The 24273-nt window shown below is 48.8% G+C and overlaps 1 protein-coding gene across 3 annotated transcripts in view; it reads right to left on the bottom strand.

Moving 5' to 3' along the window:
• RAB43 (RAB43, member RAS oncogene family) overlaps positions 1 to 23639 on the bottom strand; it is a 38309-nt gene extending 14670 nt beyond the window's left edge. Inside the window, exons 1-2 of one of the 3 annotated variants that reach the window (XM_003926151.4) lie at positions 23498 to 23639; positions 21825 to 22031 (exon numbers count right to left, since the gene is read on the bottom strand). In XM_003926151.4, the coding sequence (XP_003926200.1) occupies positions 21825 to 22028 (204 nt within the window). In that variant the 5' untranslated portion in view covers positions 22029 to 22031; positions 23498 to 23639. Of the gene's footprint in view, positions 1 to 21824; positions 22126 to 23497 lie in introns of those variants that run through there. The other 2 variants (XM_074404159.1, XM_010336898.3) reach the window with 2 other exon arrangements.
• Positions 23640 to 24273: the final 634 nt, after the last annotated feature.

Raw genomic sequence — 24273 nt, 5'->3', positions numbered from 1 at the left:
AGGGTCAAGGTCACTACCCATGACAGCTAATTGAAAGATACAGCTCTACCTAAGCCCTGCCTCCTTCCTGGGGCCAGTCTCCAAAAACAAAAGTGATACACATGAGCCCTTCTCTTGGGCTCTGTTTTCCAGGGGAAGCCTGGGCTAAGACAAGATGTGCTCTGGTTTGTTTTTAAAATATCACTCAGGCCACTGGGTGGAGAACAGTCCTGTCATGGGATCACAGAGAGGGCACAAGAGAGGGATTGAGCTGTCTGCTACATTAACAGACAGCTTGATCACTTCACCCATGCCTACTATATTCCAAAAGAGGAGGGAGAAGCCAAGCCAGGAGAGCCCCTTCCCCAGATCAGACCCCTCCCCATACCAACTAGGCCAGCTGGCAGCACCCAAGGGAGGTTGGGTGAGAACTGAATGCCTCTGATTTGCCTCTTTAGCTACTTAAGAAACAGGCAGACGACAAGACACAGCAACCAGGAACCATCAGACCACCTATTGGAGAGGCCAGGCCTAGGCTCAGGGTCTCAGAAGGCAAGCCGACCTATCCTGTGGACTCTGCGGGGGTCCTAGCCATCTCACTCATCCTTGCCACTGCCTGCAGGCAGAGACCAGGAGCCAACATCATGAAGGAAAGAGAAAGGCTCTGAGGGGCACTGGAACTCGGCCAAGGCATCCTAATGCAGAGTCCTAGATTCCAGGCTGCCTGTCTCTCTGCCTTGGGAGAGGCCAGGGCCAGCAGGGACAAATGAGCTCTGAGTCCCCACTGCACCTGCCCTTGCTGTGCCCTCCTCCTGCCTGCTTGTCCCCACCTCCCTCCTGCCACTCCATCCTCTTACCAGGGTCTACACAAACGATCTCAGGCCTGTCTCCATGCATCCATTTCACCCAGTTCATTTTCTATACGCAGCCCAGTACAGCTTCTGAAACAGTGCTAGGATCTTGTAACTCCTCTGTCCTCAACCCTTGGGTGGCAACCCCAGGATCTGCCTCTAGCTGCCTACTTGCCATTCTTGGAGTACTCCAAGGTCTCTCTCCACACCAAGGCCCTTGCCTTTGGTGTTCCCTGCCTGAAATGCTCTCCCAGATGCCCATGTGACTGGCCTCCTCATTCATTCCCATCTATGCTTTTTTTTTTTTTTTGAGACAAAGTCTCACTCTGTCAGCCAGGCTGGAGTGCAGTGGCATGATCTCGGCTCACTGCAACTTCTGCTTCCCAGGTTCAAGCAATTCTCTTGCCTCAGCCTCTTGAGTAGCTGGGATTATAGCCATGTGCCACCATGCCCGGCTAATTCTGATATTTTTAGTAAAGACTGGGTTTCACCGTGTTGGTCAGGGTCTCAAACTCCTGACTTCAGGTGATCCACCCACCTCAGCCTATCAAACTGCTGGGATTACAGGCGTGAGCCACCGTGCCTGGCCAAGAGGCCTTTCTTAAAAGAGCAGTCCCAAGCCAAGGGTAGGAGTTCAAGACCAGCTTGGCCAAGATGCTGAAACCCCATCTCTACTAAAAATGCAAAAATTAGCCAGGCGTGGTGGCATGCAACTCTAATTCCAGCTATTCAGGAGGCTATGGCAGGATGATCGCTTGAACCCTGGTGGCAGAGGTTGCAGTGAGCTGAGATTGCACCACTGCACTCCAGCTGAGGAGACAGAGCAAGACTCCATCTCAAACATTAAAAAAAAAAAAAAGCATTCTCATCTTGTCCCAATCCCAATTTATTTTTCTTCAGTGTATGTCACTGCCTGACATGCACACACACACATGTGCACACAATTTTTAAGTGTTTACTCTGTCTCATGAGTTCCACAAGGGCACGGGCTGTGTCAGTCTGGTTTTTGCAATCTGTGCAGCACCTAGCACACTGCCTGGCATGTAGAAGGTGCCCAACAGAAACATAATCTGGAGGAATGAGTACTGAGGACCATTTTGCTCTGTAAGCCTTTTACACTGCCGGCTGAGTCTGCTGCACACTGTTATGGCTAAGAGTGTTTTTCACTGCCCAGAGGACATAAACACCCTTAAACTGCTGAGAACATTTGCCAAGTTGAGAGTGGGAATCCCACCTTCTCTACTCCCTACCCCCCAGGCTCTCTTCCTGCACACTTACCTGACCAGCTGCTCACCTGACCAGCCACTAACTGACCAGCCAACAGGCATTCTAAACGCGAATGATCTCTAGGCCCATATCACCAGCTATTTGAGCTTTTCCTGGCAGGCTTTCTTGTCTTAGAACTGACCTTTAGGGAAGGGTGAAGTCCAGAGGCAATTGCTGGACCCAGAGGGTATGAGTGAGGCCTAATTAGGAAGGAAAAGGGCTCCCAGAGCGTGTATGCTCAGAAAAGCGGTTCTGCCCCTCCTCTCCCACTCAGCAAGGACTGGCAGGTAAGTTTCACGTCGGGTGGGGATTTCAAGGCTGCAAAGGCTTCAGTCCTGGGCTTCAGGCCCTTATTTCACCTAGGTGACACAAGAGCTCAGTCCTGCCCATCAATGGCTCAGGCCTGCCCATTGCTGCCTCAGTCGGGAAGCATGTGTTAGGTGAGGGATGAGGTTTCTTTGCTCTTCTAAGTTCCAACTATAACTCCCAGCTTACACTACCCTGAGTCTCCACACCCACAAGGCAGTGCTGTTCTCGCCACTATCTTTTCTGGGATAAACTGCATTCATCTTAACCTTATGGTTCACTCCTATCTACCCTTCAGGACCCCAGTTCAAAAGTCTCTCACTTTGCCTGACACTGTGGGCCCATGGCCCAACCCTGAGCAGAAGTAACTCTTCTTTCCTTCATGTTCCCGTAGCCCTTTACTCTCGCCCCTACAACAGCACACATCACAGAGTGGGTTATCCACCTAAGTCAAATGGCCTGCACTACTGGGCTTTGGGGGCCAAGCAAGGGACATAAAAGGCAGTAAGAAGACATGACTGGTGGGAGCTGCTGGCAGTCAGAAAAGGATATGCCATTTAAAGAAGTTGAAGAGTAACAAACCAGCAAACCACTGGCAGAATTGCCGGTCAAACAACACGGGCTTTAGGCCAGGCCCGGTGGCTCACTTTGGGAGGCCAAGGTGGGCAAATTACCTGAGGCCAGCAGTTTGAGACCACCCTGACCAATGTGGTGAAACTTCATCTCTACTAAAAATACAAAAATTAGATGGGTGTGGTGGTACATGTCTGTTATCCCGGTTACTCAGGAGGCTGACATGCGAGAATTGCTTCAATCTGGGAGGTGAAGGCTGCAGTGAGCAGAGATCGTGCAACTGCACTCCAGCCTGGGCGACAGAGTGAAACTCCATCTCAAAAGGAAAAAAAAAGAAAACAGGGCTGGGTGCAGTGGCTCAAGCCTGTAACCCCAGCACTTTGAGAGGCCAAAGCAGGTGAATTATATGAGGCCAACAACTCAAGACCAGCCTGGCCAACACGGTGAAACCCTGTCCCTACTAAAAATACAAAAAGCCGTGCATGGTGGTGGGTGCCTGTAATCCCAGCTACCCAGGAGGCTGAGGCAGGAGAATCACTTGAACCCGAGAGGTAGAGGTTGCAGTGAGTTGAGACCATGCCATTGCACTCTAGTCTGGGCAACAAGAGTGAGACTCCATCTTAAAAAAAAAAAAAAGTTAACATTAAAAAAAAAACAATAGGCTTTATAGTGGAAATCAGCCTTGGGCCGCTGCTTGATTCCTGGTTCCCGCGACCATCGCTTGCCATCAGGAATGGGTTCTCTGAGGAGAAAGACCATCTTATGCCTCTTGGCACCATCAGTACTTGCACAGTGCCTGGCACAGAGAAGGGCCTCAACACATCAGCAGTCCACTATGTGCAGGTCCTGGTAGTCAGGCCTGTGCAACAGGGCCAAAAGCTGCTTTCCAGGGATTCCTCGATCATGTTCCCATTTAGTGAGTTCAGATGTACCCCAGTGGGAAATCAATCCTGCTTACTAGGTTAAAAGCAACACTGAAGCTTAGCTCTGGGACCTGTGTCTAGCACCATCCCTCCCAGCAGAAACAGCGGAAGGTTTTATTTGAGGAGACTTTCACCTGAATAAAGAAGTAGGCGGTGGAAAGTTCCCGGCTTCTTCATATTAGAGAAGGACCTTGGAAAAGTTAGTTCTCAAGACAAACTCTGAAAACTGGTCAGACTGACCCAAATACAAGTTCCTGAGCTATTTTTCATTGTGTCCTGGGATGTGGTGAGTCAAATCAGGAGGTGGAATTTGTGGGCCACGCCAGCTCCTGACTGCCACTGCCCTCCTCCCACCAACCTGCTGTCCTCCAGGAAAGGGCTTGGCCCAGGGCTTGCAAGCAAGCCGCAGGCTAGGGAGTGAAGCACGGTGAAGTGCCAGGGTAAGACAGCAAAACCTCCAGCATGTTAACCAGCTAAGGACACAGCCTGCCACCATCTGGGCAGACAGGTGGAGAGAGACCAAAGCGAGGACAAGAAAGGTGAGACCAAGCTAGACCAGCAACACAGGCTGGTGGCAAGCAAAGCAGACTGCAATGCAGCCCAATGGCAGGGGCACAAATTCTCCTCTGCAGGAGGGGAGTAGAGGACCAGTACAGACTCTCAAGCACGAAATTCCTTCTGTCTCTTAAACATGGGTGCCTCAAGGTTCAGCATGAGATATGGCTTTCTTTGTCCCTTGTTACAAGGCAGCTCTCCCCGGGAGGCTTAGTGGCGATGCAGAATGAAGTAAAATCCAGACTGTGCATTCCTGTTCTGCTCCACCAGCTGCGTGATGAGAGACAGCCCCATTGGCTTCTTGTAGTCTGAGTTTCCTCCCCATTCACCCAGGAAGCACAGTAACCCACCATGTTTTGCAGGGTCGGTGAAAGCAAGGCGTCAGGGGCCTGAAAGCCAGGAAGGCAGAATCCTGTGGGCCTGGCACTGTCGGTGCTCCCTGTGTGTCAGGCCACTTCATCCCACGATAACCCTAGAAGGTCAGTCTCATTACTCCTTATGTCTGAGGAGTCACAGGAATCAAGTGTCGGCAGAGGTCTGCCCGACTCTGAAGCCTGGTGTCCTTCACCATGCACATGACTCCTCCACAAGCACATAAAAACTGCTTCTGCCACTGGCATCTCCTACAGGAATCAAACCCTTTCCTGAATAGCTTGGATGGGAAGAAAGGGCACTGTGGGAAAGGATCCTTGCCTCTGGCCAACAAATCCTGCCTCATCCACTTGCCAAGTGCCACCTTTTCCAGGTATTCCTCTTTCTCACAGGAAGCTAGGGGCATCCACAACCAGCCTGCTGACACACTAACACCTCATTCACTCACAGGCTCCTTTCAGCACCAGGGGAACAGCTGGGGTAATGAGGAAACCAAAGCAGCATGCAGGAGCTCGCAGTGGGCACCGCTTGGTCGGGGGGGGGTGGGCAGTGATAAATGGGGACACCATAAGCCCCTGGTGGCGAAAAGGCCCATCAGGAAGGGGTTTCAGCAAGGAATGACAGTATCCTCAAAGTCAGGGCTACAAGTGCCAGCATCCCTGGTAGACAGCCTTCTCGGAGCCCTCACAGCCTCCACAAGAATTCCCATAAACCCCACACCTCTTTTCCCCAAATTCCTCAGCTGGAAGGCTCTGGGCACAAGAGACTCAGATGTTCTATGGCCCACACTGAACGACCCCAACCCTCAAACCATCCCTCCAGTTCCCTGCTATTTTGGTCATGCGACGATGGCCCAGATTGGCCCCAAGTGTCCCTCACCCTCACCCTCCACACCACTCGGTCATGATATCAACTCTAGAGTAAACCTTCCTCCCTGGGCTCCCAGGTCCAGCTGGCCATTTCACGGCCTGCACCCGCCAGGCCCATAACCTGCCAGTGCCACCAGGCAGGCCCCTGTACTTGCCATGCTCTCATCTGCCGCCATTCTCTAGCTGCATGCAGCTTGGACAAACATCACACTCCTCCCTCCCAGGACCACAGCACTGCACAGAGGCAGCCATGGTGTTCAAAGCGCTGCCCATCTCTCCTCCCTAGGAATCTGTCATGCATCTTCCAGGACTTCCCTCCCCCTCACAGCTCTGTGGCCCTGAGGAGTGTGAATTACAGCCCCCAACCAAGCTCTGCAGCACTCAGCACACCTCCCTAGGACAGCCACAGCAGCCACATGGCCCTGCCTTCCGGGAACAGCCCTGACTGTCCGTGTTTGGCCGGCTGTTGCCACAATGTGTGGAAGTGAAAGATGGGTATTTGTCAAGCCATGTGGTCCAGCTCTTGGTTCAGAAGTCTGAGTCACTACATCCAGGGCATTAATAGCATCGCAAGCTAACTACCTGTCTACATCTATTTTCTCCACCAGAGGTGAGTCCCCAGAGACTGCCTCTTACTTTTCTCTCTCTCTGGTACCTACAACAGTGACTGGGAGAGAGGAGAGACCTAAGGAATGAGCAAACCATGCACAAGTTGCCATGCTATGTACTTTACGTACAGGGTATTAAATGGGTAATTCCTAGCCAATAACCATAACTAAGCTCGACAGAGCACCACCTTCCAGGTTTCAAGGGTTCTTCCCTTTGAGCCCATTTCAACTTGTCTGTTGCTCCAGACGGAAGGCTGTGGCTCGTAAGCGATCAAGAAACAATTCAAAAGAGCAAAGAGGAATCTTTAGAATCAGCAGAAATGGGTTGGGCACAGTGGCTCACATCTGTAATCCCAGCACTTTGGGAGGATGAGGTGGGCGGATCACCTGAAGTCAGGAGTTTGAGACCAGCCTGACCAATATGGTGAAACTCCGTGTCTACTAAAAATATAAAAATTAGCTGGGCATGGTGGTGGATGCCTATAGTCCCAGCTACTTAAGAGGCTGAGACAGGAGAATCGCTTGAACCCAGGAGGCAGAGGTTAGAGTAAGCCTCTCATGTCACTGCACTCCAGCCTGGGCAACAGAGCAAGACTCCATATCAGAAAAAAAAAAAAAAAAAAGAGAAGAAATCAACAGAAATGGAGAAAGCTGGCAAACACCACACTAACCATGTGATCAAACAGGCCCCATTACTAGTAGGCAACCTGGCATCAGGGGCTGCATCCCGTGTTACCAGATGAAGCCCACAACATCCCCAAGACTCATTCCTGCCAGAATGGTTTAACTTGAGGCTCATCGAGTCCCCACACTTTCAGCTTATAGGAAATATGAGGAATAAAGAAACAAATGAAAAGACACCACAAGGAAATCATGAGAAAAAACTAGAAGGTGATTATTTTTATTTTATTTTTTTGAGACAGAGTTTCGCTCTTGTTACCCAGGCTGGAGTGCAATGGCACGATCTCGGCTCACCGCAACCTCCGCCTCCTGGGTTCAGGCAATTCTCCTGCCTCAGCCTCCCAAGTACCTGGGATTACAGGCACGCATCACCACGCCCAGCTAATTTTTTGTATTTTTAGTAGAGATGGGGTTTCACCATGTTGACCAGGATGGTCTTGATCTCTCGACCTCGTGATCTACCCGCCTCGGCCTCCCAAAGTGCTGGGATTACAGGCTGGAGCCACCGCGCCCGGCCCTAGAAGGTGACTCTTACCAAAAAAAAAAAAAAAAAAAAAAAATGGCCAAGCGTGGTGGCTCACACCTGTAATCCAAGCACTTTGGAGGCCAAGGTGGGCAGATCACCTGAGGTTGGGAGTTCAAGACTAGCCTGACCAACATGGTGAAACCCCATCTTTAAAAAAATAATAAAAATAAATAAAAGAAACCCAGGCTTGTACTGATCTGTAAATTAATTTTAAAAAATCAATGTCATTAAAAAAAGGAGGTGTTGCTCTGGCCAAGAGACTGGAGAGGCATAAAACCAAATGCAAAGCACGGACCCATACTAGACTCCAGATGGAGGCAAGGCGGGAACACCACAAAAGACATTTCAAGGGGAGTCTGGGAACTTTTGTAGGGTTTGAGACAGGGTCTCATTCTGTCCCCCAGGTTGGAGTGCAGTGGTGCAATCACAGCTCATTGCAGCCTCGACCTCCTGGGTTCAGGTGATCCTCCTACTTCTGCCTCCTAAGTAGCTGGGACTACAGACAGATACCAGTACACCTAGTTCATTTTTATATTTGCATTTTTAGTAGAGACAGGGTTTCACCATGTTCCCTAAGCTGGTCTCAAACTCCTGGGCTCACATTATCCCTCACCTTGGCCACCCGTGCTGGGATTATAGGTGTGAGCCACTGCACCCAGCCAAGTTGGGGAAACTTAAAAATGGACTAGACAGGAGATGCTATCATGAAAATATTAATTTGCTTAGGTGTGTCCTGAGTATTGTGCTTTTTACAATCCTTATTCTTAAAAGTTGCATGTTAAGGTATTCAGGGGTGAAGTATGATGTCTATAACTTACTTTCAAAATTTTAAAAACATATATTATGGTCAGGCATGGTGGCTCATGCCTATAATCTCAGTACTTTAGGAGGTTGAGGCAGGTGGATACCCTGAAGTCAGGAGTTTGAGATCAGCCTGGCCAACATGGTGAAACCCTGTCTTTACTAAAAATACAAAAATTAGGGCCAGCATGGTGACTCATACCTGTAATTTCAGTACTTTGGGAAGCAGAGGCAGGCAGATCATGAGGTCAAGAGATTGAGACCATCCCGGCCAACATGATGAAACCCCGTCTCTACTAAAAATACAAAAATTAGCCGGGTGTTGTGGTGTGCCTGTAGTCCCAGCTACTCGGGAGGCTGAAGCAGGAGAATTGCTTGAACCCAGGAGGTGGAGGTTGCAGTGAGCTCACATTGTGCCACTGTACCCACCCTGGGCAACAGAGCGAGACTCCATCTAAAAAAAAAAAAAAAGACAGGGGAAAGGAAAGAGACCTGGAGGACAACCTCCAGAAAAGAGAAAAGAGATGACAAGAAGCTAATCAAAGAAATAAGAAAATTCTCACCAGGCGCTGTGGCTCACACGTGTAATCCCAGCACTCTGGGAGGCTGAGGTGGGTGGATCATGAGGTCAGGAGATCAAGACCATCCTGGCTAACACAGTGAAACCCCATCTCTACTAAAACATACAAAAAATTAGCCGGGTGTGGTGGCACACACCTATAGTCCCAGATAGGAGGCTGAGGCAGGAGAATCACTTGAAGGAGGCGGAGGTTGCAGTGAGCAGAGATCGTTTCACTGCATTCCAGCCTGGGCGACAGAGTGAGACTCCATTAAAAAAAAAAAAAAAAAAAAAAGAAACAGAAAATTCTCTAGAGGGCTAGAAACACAGGAATTTTCACATTGGCTATATTTACCAGGTTCAGAGCAGGATGAATGGGAAAAAAAAATCCCACATCTAGACAGGCTGTGGTAAGACTTCAGAACACCAGAAGTAATTTTTTTTTAAATCCCTAAATATTTCCAAAAGTAAAAAGTGAGTTAACAAGAAGCAAACAGTAATTCAACTAGTTATCAGACTTCACATCAGCCACAGCATTAGGCTGATAATGTGTTGGTGGCTCCCAACACATTATTCATGAGCTTGGCAGAAACAAGCCTCCTCGGCAACAAAAGCCCCAGGCAGGCCCTTCAGGAGGCATCCAGATGAGGGCAACATCATCACAGGAGGTCACAGCTCCATGCGGGTTACTGCCCCTGGAGACCTTTCAGTGGTCGGACAGGATGTGGAGGAGAAAAACAACAGAATCCTGACCCTGTGTAGGCTTAGGCTAATGTGTGTGTTTGTCTTAGTTTTTAACAAAAAGGTACAATAAATAAACGTTTTTTAAATAAACTTATATAATAGGATATAAAAATATATATGTTTATACATTTGTACAATGTGTTTGTGTTTTAATCTAAGTGTTATTACAAAAGAGTCAAAAGTTCAAAACATTGCTGGCTATGAAAAAAATTAAAAAACAGTTTAACACAAGCTTGTCCAACCTGTGGCCCATGGGATGCATGTGGCCCACAATAGTTTTGAATGCAGCACAACACAAATCCATAAACTTTCTTAAAACATTGTGAGATTTTTTTTTCTAAGCTCATCAGCTATTGTTAGCGTATTTTATGTGTGGCCCAAAACAATTCTTCCAATGCAGTCCAGGGAAGACAAAAGATTGGACATCCCTTGGTTTAACAGTTTATAAAGAAAAAAGGACCAGGCCTGTGGTTCATACCTGTAATCCCAGCACTTTGGGAGGCCAAGGCCAGATCGCCTGAGGCCAGTCTGGCCAATATGGCAAAACCCCATCTCTACTAAAAATACAAAAATTAGCCAGGCATGGCGGCAGGTGCCTGTAATCCCAGCTACTCAGGAGGCTGAGGCAGGAGAATCACTTGAACCTTGGAGGTGGAGTTTGCAGTGAGCCGAGATTGCACCATTGCACTCCAGCCTGGCAACAAGAGCAAGACTCTACCTCAAAAATAATAAATTTTTAAAAATAAAAAAAAGTTTATAAAGTAAAAGAAAGCTACACTAAGCTAAAGTTAATTTATTATCGAAGAAAGAAAAATTTTCAATAAACTTACTGTAGCCTAAATGTCCAGTGTTTATGAAGTCTACAGTAGAGCACAGTCATGTCCTAGGCCTTCACAGTCACTCCCCTGCACTCTTTCACTCAGAGCAACTTCCAGTCCCGCACACTCCATTCATGGTTAGGGCCCTATACAAATATTCCAATTTTTAGCTTTTATACTGTCTTTTTACTGCCTCTTTTCTATGCTTAGCTATGTTTACTTTAGATCCACAAATACTTGCCATGGCGTTATAACTGTCTACGGTGCTCAGTACAGGTTTGCAGCTTAGGAGCAATAGGCCATTCCATATAGCCTAGGTGTGTAGGAGGCTATGCCATCTAGGGTGTGTAAGGACATTCTACAATGGGCACATGATGAACTCACCTAATGACACATTTCTCAGATCATATTCCTGTTTTTAGTTCAGTAAGAGTTCTCAGGAAGATTATTTTGTACTTAAATTTCTATATCTAGCCAAGCTAACATTTAAGTGACGGAAAAATAATATTGGATATGTGGTTACTGAAAGTTTATCAACTACAGACTTTTTCTGTAAGAATCATTTGAGAAGGCCGGGCGCGGTGGCTCAAGCCTGTAATCCCAGCACTTTGGGAGGCCGAGGCGGGTGGATCACGAGGTCGAGAGATCGAGACCATTCTGGTCAACATGGTGAAACCCCGTCTCTACTAAAAATACAAAAAATTAGCTGGGCATGGTGGCACGTGCCTGTAATCCCAGCTACTCAGGAGGCTGAGGCAGGAGAATTGCCTGAACCCAGGAGGCGGAGGTTGCAGTGAGCCGAGATCGCGCCATTGCACTCCAGCCTGGGCAACAAGCGCGAAACTCCGTCTCAAAAAAAAAAAAGAAAAAAAAAAAAAAAAGAATCATTTGAGAAAAAAATTCAGACAAAACTAAAATGAATCAAAGAAATAAAGAACAGTACATTTAAAAATAAAATAGAATTAGGCTGGGCACGGTGGCTCAAGCCTGTAATCCCAGCACTTTGGGAGGCCGAGGCGGGTGGATCACGAGGTCAAGAGATCGAGACCATCCTGGTCAACATGGTGAAACCCCGTCTCTACTAAAAATACAAAAATTAGCTGGGCATGGTGGCACGTGCCTGTAATCCCAACTACTCAGGAGGCTGAGGCAGGAGAATTGCTTGAACCCAGGAGGCGGAGGTTGCGGTGAGCCGAGATCGTGCCATTGCACTCCAGCCTGGGTAACAAGAGCGAAACTCTGTCTCAAAAATAAATAAATAAATAAATAAAACAGAATTAAATCTAAATAACTGTTGGTGTGTAATGTAAAAAAAAAAAAAAAAATGGAATGGGCAATGAGGAGAAAGTAAAAGTGTGCTTAGTTCTTGTCTTCTTTTTTTTTTTTTTTTTTTTTTTTTGAGAAAGGGTCTCACTATGTCCCCCAGGCTGGAGTGCAGTGTGGTGTTGTGCAATCATGGCTCACTGCTGTCTCGACCTCCTGGGCTCAAATGATTCTCCCACTTCAGTTTCCTGAGTAGCTGGGACTACAAACACACAACACCACACCTCGCTAATTTTTTTTTTTTGAGAGACAGGGTCTCCCTATGCTGCCCAGGCTAATCTCAAACTGCTGGGCTGAAGCAATCCACCCACTTCCGCCTCCCAAAGTGTTGGGATTATGGAGGTTCTTGTCTTTATTGTCTTCTTTAAGTGACAAAAAAAAAAAAAAAAAAGATCCTAATTCTAGATAGATATTTAAACATGAATTTAAAACTTAATACATTGGGTAGAAATAGTACGTATATTTCCAATTAACTAGAAGGCAACATGGAAGAGAACTGATCAACAAAAGCAACCCAAGAAGTAGTTGGGTAAATGGGGAAAGAGCGTGCTTCCTTCCTGCCTGCCTTCATTCATTCAGCAACCAAAAGGTAAAGTACACTGTGCCAAGTGATTTGATGCCTAAGACAAAGTCCATGCCCAGCAGTGCTGAGTGCCTGGGGGTGGGAGGAGGCAAACAGTAACAAACAAGTGAAGTATGACTTGGGGCAATGCAAAGTACTAGGATGAAAAAACAAAACAAGGCAAGTAAGGGCATAATGTTGAAAACATTCTGCACAGTCCCACTTACGTATAATGTCTCGAATAGGCAAACCTACAGTGAGAGAAAGTAGCTGAGTGGTTGCCAGGGTCTGGGGGGGATCAAGAAGTGAGAATGTCTCCTTGTAGGGATGACGTTTCTTTTGGGGTGATGAAAATATCCTAAAATCAACTGTGGTGATGACTGCACAACTCTGTGAGTATATTAAGAAAAAAATGACACTGAATTGCACACTTTTAGGTGGGGGAATTTTTATCGTATGTGGATTATATCTTAATATTGGAAAGATTTTTTTTTAAGGAACTTGGAAGAGTGCTACTTTAGACAGGACAGTCAGGTAATTCAGGGAAAGCAAAGTATCAGTCTGTTGACGTATGCACATGGACCACAAATGTACAACAAACTGGCCCCACGCTTCTCTGGACACACCTCAGCTTCCACCCATCACCATGGGCCTTCCCAGGGGGAGGGGACTCCCTAAATTCCTAGGTCTTCTTTTTTCACTTCACATGCATTTTCCCTCCATGTGTTCTGTTAAAATGTGCAGGGTGCCCTCCAGCCCTTTCCTAAACTCTTCTAGTAGAGCTTCAAGAATCCACGGCTGGGCATGGTGGCTCATGTCTGTAATCACAACACTTTGGGAGCCTGAGGTGGGCAGATCGCTTAAGGTCAGGAGTTTGAGACCAGCCTGGCCAACATGGTGAAACCTCATCTCTACTAAAAATATAAAAATTAGCCAGGCGTAGTGGTGTGCACCTGTGGTCCCAGCTGCTCAGGAGGCTGAGGCAGGAGAACTGCTTGATCCTGGAAGCCGAAGTTGCAATGAGCTGATATTGCACCATTGCACTCCACCTGGGTGACAGAGAGACTCTGTCTCAAAAAAAAAACAAAACACACAACAGAGAGAGAGACCTGTGCTGCCAACCGTGGGATCCAGCAGGGGCCCTCCCTTCAGACGTTGCTCCTGCTCCTCATTTTCTCATTCCTGCAGCCAGCGTGTTAAGGGCTTAATCTGGGGGTAAAAAAATAACAAAGAAAACTGTAGGGTCAGAATTTATACTGAAGTATTTGCCTTGAGATTTCAATAATAAAATTGATTTTTTTCTAAGAGATTTTTCTAGGTATTTCATAGAATTTTCATGTATTTCATAAAATTGATTCTGTTTTGCATAAACATGACAGTCTCATTCTTACTGGGAGTATTGAAAAAAATAAAATAAACATGACAGATATTAACAATGCCTAACTATAGAACAGGAAAGGAATAAAAATAAAAATAAATTAATTTTTAAAAAAATGCCTAATAAAGTGAAGTTTATTCTGACACTGAGATCCATTTTTTTTTTTTTTAAACACAAAATCATCCACTATTTAGGAACCCGCACATAGTTAAAAGCCAAAATTAAGGCCAGGTGCAGTGGCTCACACCTGTAATCCTAGCACTCTGAGAGGCTGAGACAGGTGGATTGCTTGAGTTCAAGATCAGCCTGGGCAACAGTGCAAAACCCCATCTCTACTAAAAATACAAAAAAATAAGCTGGGCATGGTGGTCCATGCCCTGTAGTTCCAGCTACTCAGGAGGCTAAGGTGGGAGAATCACCTGAGCCTAAGAGGCAGAGATTGCAGTGAGCTGAGATCGTGCCACTGTACTCCAGCCTGGGCAACCAGAGTGAGATCCTGTCTACAAAAATAAAATAAAATAAAATAAAATAATAAAAATCGAAGGTTTTAATTGGAAATTGTAAACAGAATTTTTTAATTTTAAAAATACCCAATATTGGCCGGGCGCGGTGGCTCAAGCCTGTAATCCCAGCACTTTGGGAGGCCGAGGCGGGTGGATCATGAGGTCGAGAGATCGAGACCATCCTGGTCAACATGGTGAAACCCCGTCTCTACTAAAAATACAAAAAACTAGGCCGGGCACGGTGGCTCAAGCCTGTAATCCCAGCACTTTGGGAGGCCGAGGCGGGTGGATCACAAGGTCGAGAGATCGAGACCAACCTGGTCAACATGGTGAAACCCCGTCTCTACTAAAAATACAAAAAATTAGCTGGGCATGGTGGCGGGTGCCTATAATCCCAGCTACTCAGGAGGCTGAGGCAGGAGAATTGCCTGAACCCAGGAGGCGGAGGTTGCGGTGAGCCGAGATCACGCCATTGCACTCCAGCCTGGGTAACAAGAGCGAAACTCCGTCTCAAAACAAAACAAAACAAAACAAAAAACTAGCTGGGCGTGGTGGCGCGTGCCTGTAATCCCAGCTACTCAGGAGGCTGAGGCAGGAGAATTGCCTGAGCCCAGGAGGCGGAGGTTGCAGTGAGCGGAGATCACACCATTGCACTCCAGCCTGGGTAACAAGAGCGAAACTCCGTCTCAAAAAAAAAAAAACAAAAAAAAAAAAACAATATTTATACTCCATAGCCATAAAAATGGTGAGCATGGAGGTTATCTGGCTTGAAATGACAAGGACCTTTTTTCAAAGAACAACAGAGCCTGGAGAGGCTTCTGAGTCCCACTTCCTCATGCAACAGCAAGGAAACTGATGCAAGGAAGAGAAATGACTCCGAGCCCTCGTGCTGTTAGCTGAATGCCAGGCTTTTAGGTCTCTCCAATCAAAATGCACCTTTACCCTTAAAGAAACATCACCTCAGAAGGCATACTCCAACAGCTGCCACCGACCATCCCTTTACTGATAGGACAAGAGGTCAATGAAGTGACTTGCTTACAGTCAGGTGGGCGACTAGGCTGAGAAACCAAGCTTCCTGACACCCGTCCCCCCATGCCAATCTCTCTCATCAGGCGGTTACATACCAATATCAGTTCCCATCTGTGAATGATCCACTACGGGCCAGGTCCTTAAGGGCAAGGGTTTTGCAGGTAAGACAGATTTGAAGAGGTGAAGTTACATGCCCATGGTACAGTATCCCCCATGTATCAGTGGTTTCACTTTCCAAGGTTTCAGCTACCTGCCATCAACTTGGCTCTAAAAATATTAAGTAGGACCAGGTGCAGTGGCTCATGCCTGTAATCCCAACACTTTGGGAGGCTTAGGTGGGTGGATCACCTGAGGTGAGGAGTTTGAGACCAGCCAACCAACATGGCAAAACCCGTCTTTACTAAAAATACAAAAAAATTAGCTGGGTATGGTGGCAGATGCCTGTAATCCCAGCTACTTGGGAGGCTGAGGCAGAATTGCTTGAACCTGGTAGGCAGAGGTTGCAGTGAGCTGACATCGCACCACTGCACTCCAGCCTGGGCAACAGAGTGAGACTCTGTCAAAATAAATACCTATATACATACATACATACAAAATTAGTGGGGCATAGTGGTATATCCCTGTAATCCCAGCTACTCAGGAGGCCGAGGCAAGAGAATCGCTTGAACCCAGAAGGTGGAGGTTGCAGTGAGCCGAGATCGTGCCATTGCACTCCAATCTGGAGAGCAAAACTCCGTCTCAAAAATAAAATAAAATAAAATAAAAAATAAAAATATGAAGTAGGCTGGGCACAGTGGCTCACAACTGTAATCCCAGCACTTTGGGAGGTCCAGATGGGTGGATCACTTGAAGTCAGGAGTTTGAGACCAGCCTGGCCAACATGGTGAAACCCCGTCTCTACCAAAAAATACAAGTATTAGCTGGGTGTGGTGGTGGGCACCTGTAATCCCAGCCACTTGGGAAGCTGAGGCAGGAGAATCTCTTGAATCTGGGAGGCGGAGGTTCCAGTGAGCCAAGATTACACCACTGCACTCCTGCCTGGATGACAGAGCAAGACTCTGTCTCAAAAAACAAATAAAAATATTAAATGGAAGAGTCTAGAAATAATACATAAGTTTTCAATTGCACATCATTCTGAGTAGCATGATGAAATCTCACACCATCCTGCTCCATCACATCTGGAATGTGAATCATCCCTTTGTCCAGTGTGTACTCACCCATTGATCACTTAGTAGCCATGTAGTGGTATCACAGTGCTTACATCCAAAGAATCCTTATTTTACTTACTAATGGCCAGAAATCACTGAAGTAACGATGCTGGCATACTGTTATAACTGTTCTATTTTGTTATTAATTATTGTTGTTAATCTCTTCCTGTGCCTAATTCATAAATTAAACTTTGTCACAGGGATGTATGTATAAGACAAAACATAGTCTGTATAGTGTTCGGTACCATCCAAAGTTTCAGGCACTGGGGTCTTGGAACATATCCGCTGAGGATAAGGGAGGACTGCTGATACATGTGGCAAAGCCAGGCTAGTACTGTACAACTCTAAAGCTGGCCCTCTTTCCACTATCTCTCCACCATACATGCTGCCTCAGGGGTCTAAGAAACCTCCAGTGGCAAGGTTTATTTTGCAATTAGGATGGCTGTCCCTGGCATCAAGAACAGATTTCTTCAGACAATCAGCATGACCTAGAACTTCTTTCTTATCTAACAGTCCTTTTGCTATTTCTGATGAAAATTGAAAAGTCAGACTTTACCCAAATAGGAAAAAAGCAGATGAGCAGAACTAGACTCTTGATTGGAAGGACTGAGAATGCAAACTTTAACCAGAAACCATTTCCTCTTATCCCACCCCACCCTCTCTTTTTGAAGTGCCAGGAGCAGCTACAAAAACAAAGATGACTCCTAGGGCCAAGGGAAGCTTGAGAGCCAAGGCCAAAGGTCCTGAAATCTGGAGGTGCAGGCTCAAGGGCACAGACTTTACCTCTATGAAGGAGAGATCTGGCAGCATCTCCAGAGAGCAGACAGCGAGCCTGAGAGCTGAATAGAGGGGTACAGTTCCACAAGGCTGACCTCTGTGCTGGACCTGAGGCCCGTGTGCCTAGTGATCTGCAAAAATGAGTTTACATAACAGGCCTTTGTGTTGTCCCAGATAAGAGTGAGTGGAGGAGCTTCAAAATGTTTTAAGGATTTAGAGCCAGCTGAGATTTCCTGAGGACCCTGAGGTGGGGAGGAGTGGTGTGGGGGAGGGGCAAATTCAGACCTAATCTGTCTCATCTAGGAGGAAAAGAGTAACTGCAGCAATAATAATAATAATAATATATATGTTATATTTATTTATATTTACTATGTTTATATTTATAAATCTTTGTTTTTAAATAAGAAATGGGTTACAGTAATGGGTTCTTCTTAGAGGACACTGGGTGGCTTACAGGACAAACACAGAAGGGAGACTTTTCACTGCGTACTCTGAAGTTTTTAAAATTTTGAAATTTGAACCATATGAATGGTTTAGCTATTCAAAAATAAGGTAACTTGAAACTATTTTAAGCATGTCCAAAGTTTTCCAACAACCCTAAGAAGGAGGCAGAGCAAAGATTATTAGTCCCATTTCACAGATGAGGAAGTCAGAGGCTCCAAGGAGGAAAAAAATAATTGTCAAGATTGTGGTAGGGTTGAAGACTCAGATTCTTCAGACTCCTAGTCCAGTGCTCACTGTCAGAGACTCCATAGTATGTAAGAGAAGCAGCACTCAGATTCACTTTCTAAGTCCCGTTCTCATAGCTAGAGCCAAATGCATCCACAAGAACACTGAAAATGACCACCATATACAAACCTTTACTGACTTGTACAGCAGCATCTGTGAGCTGTTGGGTATATCTACACATTCTTGTTAATAACTGATAAATACCCTAAAACTCTTCAACTGTCAAACCAAATCTTTCTAAAATGCCCCATTCCACATTCTTCCCTCAGTGAGTGCAGTGACCACAACTGCATTTTTATTAAATCCATTCACTCAGAGAATGAATCTCAGGGTCATCTTTATGAACTCAGAGCAAATCAGAAGGGTGGTCAAGTGTGAAAATGAGGACTGGGCTTAGGAGCCAGCCAAACCCTGGATTTGCCACAGACTTGTAAGTGACCTTGGCCTCAGCTTCTTCTCTATAAAGGAACCAATTATCAGGCACATATTGGACACCATGTGTTTAACACTGGCCCACTGGATCCCTGTGTCTTCAAAGAGCTTACCTTCTAAAGGGGGAGACAAACCAGTTAATTTGAAGCTCTGGTAGGTGTTATAACCAGACACAACGGAGTTACAGAATAGAGGACCTGGGAGGTCAGGGAAAGCCTCTTGGAAGATGTAGCAGTTACATGTAACATAGCAGTTACATCTAGACGCAGAGTATGACGGGCAGGGGATCAGATGCAAAGGCCCCAAGGCAGGGGTGAGCCCGGCATGCTGAAGGGCTAGTGAGGCTAGAGAGCAGGCAGTAAAGGGTAGAGATGGGCCTCTGTCTGCCTCTCCAACTTCGTCTCCTTCCAGAGGTCCATCTCTTTGGGGAAGGTGTCTGGAGGTTATTCTGGCTGTAATGGGAAGTAGCTACAGAAATAAAGTAATTTGATTAAATGTGTGATTCTCAAATGTTTTATTTTTATAGCAGCAAAACTCTGTACTCAAATAACAAGAAGTAGAACTTCAATATACAACTAGATAAAGGTACTGCTCTGACTGGTTGGGAAGCTAGTTAAAGCCCTCTGACCCTCTCTCTGCCCTCTTGGCCTTTCTCTTTACCTTTTGGTACCTCCAAGCTCAGAAGAGCTGGAAAACCACCAGGTGATCCATCTCTAAGCTTCCTTAAGCTCTAATAAAACCCAGCATCATTGTAAAGAATCACAGGGAAAGCTCTAGGAGATAAGACTGGATGGTTATTAGACAAGCATCCCAGGCTTCCAGGACAGACCCTGGGAAGGTTTATTTTATTTTATTTTATAACAGATACGGACTCTCACTATGCTGGTCAGGCTCATCTCGAACTGCTGGCATCAAGCAATCTTCCTACCTCAGCCTCCCAAAGTGCTGGGATTACAGGCATGAACCACCATGCCGAGATCCTGGGAAGGTTTTAAACTAAATCCCTGATGTGCACTTGCGTTTCACAGAAAAAAAAAAAAACAACAACAATAAACTCTGGTTCATCAAGGGCTTCAGTTAAAATCACACTGCTGAAACTACAGGGACAAAAAACAGATCAGGGGGTTGCCAGAGGATGGGGTGAAAGGAACTGACTACAAAGGAACAAAAGGAACTTTCTGGGTTGGTGGAAAAATTCTCGATCTTGGTTGTGGTGTGGTTGCATGTCTGTGTATGTTTGTCAAAGTTTATAGACCTGTGCACCTCAAGTGGTAATGGTTTACTGTGTGTAAATTAGACCTCAAAAAATTTGACTTAAAAATCACACCGCCAGAAGACTACTCAGAGGCACTTTAGAGATGGAGGAGGGAAAACAGCCTGCTCCTGCTGGGGCAGTGGGCCCCAGGAATCCTGACTCGAGGGACAGTGTTCCCTCAGGTTCACAGCTGCCCAGCTTTGATTTAGAGCCTCTGGAGTGGGCTAGACTTCAGGTTTTCCTGACTGCAAAATGAGGAGGTAAACAACTGCCAGAGGCTTCCCCACTCCAGACAATTGATTCTGAAAAGCTGTTTGTTGGCTGTGGGGGGAAAACTGCTCCTGCTTTGGAGTCAGAAAAACTGGGAAAAACATTCCCACCTGTCACTTCTTAGCTGTGAGCCCAGGCTCCAGCCTGTGTGAGTGGGGCTAAGAATTCCCACCGGTCAGCAGAGAATGCACCTGTAACCTATCTGGCTCCCAACAGCCTCTCAAGCAGGGCAGCAGCTATAACTTGGAGAAGTTTTACCACAGCTACACAGCTCTTCTGCTTCCTGGCACACAGGCTGCCTCCTAGGAAGGACAACCTGGAGGCAACCATAAAGAAAGGAAATAACGAACTGCCCAGCCCTGCATTGCATAACCTGTGCACAGTAAACCGGGAGGTCTGCTGGGACACAGGCTGTTATCTCGACAGGTAAACAGGAACCCTGCCCGCTCCCTGACCACTGTCAGCATTGGGCCACCACAAACGCTCCAGGCACAGGCCTACAGCTTGTGAGGACACCACTGCTCTTTGGCCTGTATTCTTGCACTCCTCTTTCCCTGCAGCTGCTGGCATCGTCACTGGGCACACACACATTAACGGACACTACACCCACTCCAGCCTTTCCCTGTCTACTACTTGCTCCAAAAGGGTGGTCCCAAGTGACTCAAAGTTGCCTTCTGCACCTTGCTCTTTTCCATCCACAGAGACCAAAACACAGACCCCAGAAGACTATTTAAAAAACAACAACAACAACCACAACAACGCTCAGGCAGCAGTTTCTGCTTCGTTGTCACATCTGAGAGGCACTGTGGTCACATAAAGACTGTTGACTTACTTTTTTCTCCATCGTAGGGCAAGAGGGAGGCAACACCCAGAAATTATCCCAATTTTACAGAAACAAAGACAAAGAGCTACGTGTCCTAGCCAAAGGCAACAAGGAGCAGGCCTAGAGCCACTCCAAGAGGCAGAGCCCAGCAGCAGCAAGGCTAAAGTGACTCCCATCTCCCTGGCAGAGATCGTCCGGTCCCTGTGCTCTGAAAGGTGTCCTGAAGATCATGGGGACTCGAAACCAAGAAAGCAACCAAAGATTGCTGTACAGTGCGGTTCAGAAAAGTTACTGAGTGCCTTCAGCTCAGGGTCTCCTAGTTGATTAGGGAGTACTGACACCTAGGTTAAGAAAACTCTGATTTCATTCATTACAAATATTTATCAAACCACTGCCAGGACACTGTGGCAACCACGTCCTGCTGTTTTTATTAGGAGCCATTGCCAAAGCTTGATCCTCTCCCCCACCTTCCGGTATCTGTGAAGTTTTCAGTTTCTATCAAACTCTAGCTGGGGGAGGGAACCGGGGCTGGCCTTAGTGGAGTAAAGTTCCACCACCAGGTCCACAAAGAGACTGCAGGGAGGCGTGGCCAGGCCGGAAATTCTGACAAAAAGTTTTGGCCCTCCAGTGCTAGAAGCAACTACTTCCTGATCGCTCCGAATCCTTAGGGGGTGCAGTTCTCTGGCTGAGTGCCCCGCCGGTGGGCCGAGCTGGGGGCTGCCACCGCGGTGGGGAGTGGGGGGGCGTCTGGTCTCCGCATTCCGAGGCCCTCCGCTGGTACCTGGAGCAGGGGAGTCTAACCCCCTGCCTCCCAAAGGCTAAAGTTATTTTGGAGCACAGTCCCCCCAGGGTGTGAGCTCCAGAGGGCAGGGCCGCCTCCTCCACACTCCCCCACCCCTCCCCGCAACCCAAGGCCTGCGCTTTGAGGATTCAAACCCGGCCCAGACCCCGGGGCCCAGGATTGCTCCGACCCGAGAAAGGAAAAAGAGGAAGCCAAGGAAACCTCAGACGGACACCGGGGGCGCTCGCGACGGCCTGGGGCTCCGCTGCCCCCGCCCCGCCCGCCGAGAGAGCGCCTTCCAGGGGCCCTGGCCGGCCTCCCACCTTGACCCGCTTGCCCTGGATCTCCAGCGTCTTCATCGTGAAGTCGACGCCGATGGTGCTTCCCTGGCGCTCCGAGAAGGTGCCGGTCTTGAAGCGCTGCACCACGCACGTCTTGCCCACGCTCGCGTCGCCCACCAGCACCAGCTTGAACAGGAAATCGTACTGCTCGTCCGGGTCCCCCGGGCCCGGGCCAGGCCCCGCCATGGCCTAGAGGGAGCCGAAGGACAGGCGCTCGGGACGCTGGGACCGGCCTGAGCTCACGCAAGCCTCGGGGCAAGCTCCGCTGGCTCCAGCCTGCGAGCCGCCAGGCTACGTGGAGCAGCCGCAACACCTGAACACCCGGCGCAGCCGACCGCCTGCCTCGGCCTCGGCCCCGCCCCACCCCGGCTGGGTCCCGCCCCGGCTCGGCCCGGCCCCGCCCGAACCCAGAGCCCCGCGGGTTCGGCTCCGCCCCGGACCGGCCAAACCTGGCCCTCCGCAAAAATCCGGCCGGCCCTCAGCTCCGCGCCTGGCCAGTCCGGCCTGTAGGCCCGCCCCAGCCTGTCCCCGACTCCGCCCCACCCCGGCTCCCCACTCAGCCCGGCACCCACTCCGTACCCCGGGCCCAATCCTCCGGCCCACCTCAGCCCGACCCCGGTTCCGCCTACGTCCCCGCCCCCAGACTCCGCCCTCAACTCCGACCTCGACTCCGCCCTCAGGCCCACCTCAGCGCACCCCGACTCCTCCCTCAGGCCTACCTCAATCCGCCCCGACTCCGCCCTCAGCCCGACGTCGACTTCGCCCCCAGCCCCGACCTCGACTCCGCCCTCAGGCCCACCTCAGCCCACCGCCCCGACTCCGCCCTCGGCCCAACCTCGACTCCGCCCACAGGCCCACCTCAGCCCCGACACCGACTCCGCCCAATTCCGACTCCGCCCTAAGCCCCGCCCCCAAGCAGACCCCGCCTTTAGCACCCTTGACCCCTTCCTGATCAACACCCCGGCGCGCCCACACCGCGGATCCGCTTGGCCACTAAACCACTGCCCACCAGGACACTTCCTCATCTGGGACCCCAGGTGGTGTCCCGCGCCACCTGCCTGCCCCCCACCCAGGCCGGGTCCACCTGCCCAGGCTCCCCTACCTGCTGCCCTCCAGACCTCCCGTCAGGAATAGGCAGAGGCCATGACGGGAGCTCTGGGCCTGCAGGCCTGGATTTGGAATGACCCCTTCCGGAATGGATCACGCGGAAGGGGACGACCATGGCAGTGTCACCTGAATGCCCACTCTGACGAACAGGCAGTGCAGAGTCCCCCTCCCCAGCAGTGGCAGAGGTCACTCTTCCCAGGGGCAGAAGGGAAGGGAGGGAGCAGGCTGCAGAAGGCCAGAATCCAGGCTGGCTACAAAACTGCAGAAGAGGCCGAAATCCTTGTGAGGAGAGGACCCGGGACCCCATTTGATGGGAAGCTAGGCCAGAAGGAGGAGCTGGGACCTCTCATCTCCAAAGCAGCTGTCAAACGGCTGGAAGGCCCAGCTCAGAACTGCTACAGGCCCAGCTGGGAAAGTGACCCAGCCAAAAAGCACGAATCTAGGAAGAGGAACAGAGAGACTGCTGAACGGCAGATCAGCTCCTAAGCTGGCTCAGGTAACTAGGGCCCCTCAGAGAAAGGAGATCCAAACATCTGTAAGAAGCTTACACTAGATCCAATAGGACTAGGCCTCCCAGCTCCCGAGATGGGAAGGAATTGACAGCACCCCTGAGCCCTCCAGGCAGCTCCCCTGTGGCACTCCAATTCCAGGTATTCAACACATTTGATGAATGCCTACTACAGGCAGGCACTCTCCTGGGGCCTTGTAATGCACCTGTGGACAAAGCAGACAAAAATCCAGGAGAAAAGGGGAGGGTCTTCCAGAAGCTGAAGGAGACTCCACAGAGAGCAAGTCCCCCAGTGCCACCATGAGGACCCCAGCAAACCTTTCAAGTCAAGACAGGAAGTGACTGAATGAGCAGTCTGCAAAGGCAGACCCCACGGAGAAGGCAGAAGAGTTGTTTGTTCTGAAAGGTTGTACTCCACTCCCATGGGAAATACCCAACGGAATCAGACAGGAAACCCCAAAGTGCCACTGAAAAGCAATTGAGAGCCCCACTGTGGTATACCTGATGGGATACAGAGAGCTAGATGGCAGAGAGCTAGATACAGAGAGCTGATGGGAACAGAGAGCTAGAGCGGCAGGAAATAACCTCCGCTCCAGGGTAGAAGTAGACAAAAGGAGATGGGATGGAAGTTTCCGCATGCTGGGGCTAGCTCAGGTCAAAGTCCAGAACTCCAGAAAACAAGGCCTGCCCCCAGCTCGGAGCAGCTACCACAGCACAAGGTGGTGTGGAATCCAGGAGCCAGGATGAAGTATGGGGGAGGATGGTTAGCTAACAGGCCTGGATAGCTAACAGGCCTTTCCACTGCCCTAGCCTGGA

Source organism: Saimiri boliviensis, chromosome 8, assembly GCF_048565385.1.
Source record: "Saimiri boliviensis isolate mSaiBol1 chromosome 8, mSaiBol1.pri, whole genome shotgun sequence".
Taxonomy (NCBI): domain Eukaryota; kingdom Metazoa; phylum Chordata; class Mammalia; order Primates; family Cebidae; genus Saimiri; species Saimiri boliviensis.
The sequence above is the reverse complement of the archived record's forward strand: the minus strand, read 5'-3'. Positions and strand labels throughout refer to the sequence as shown.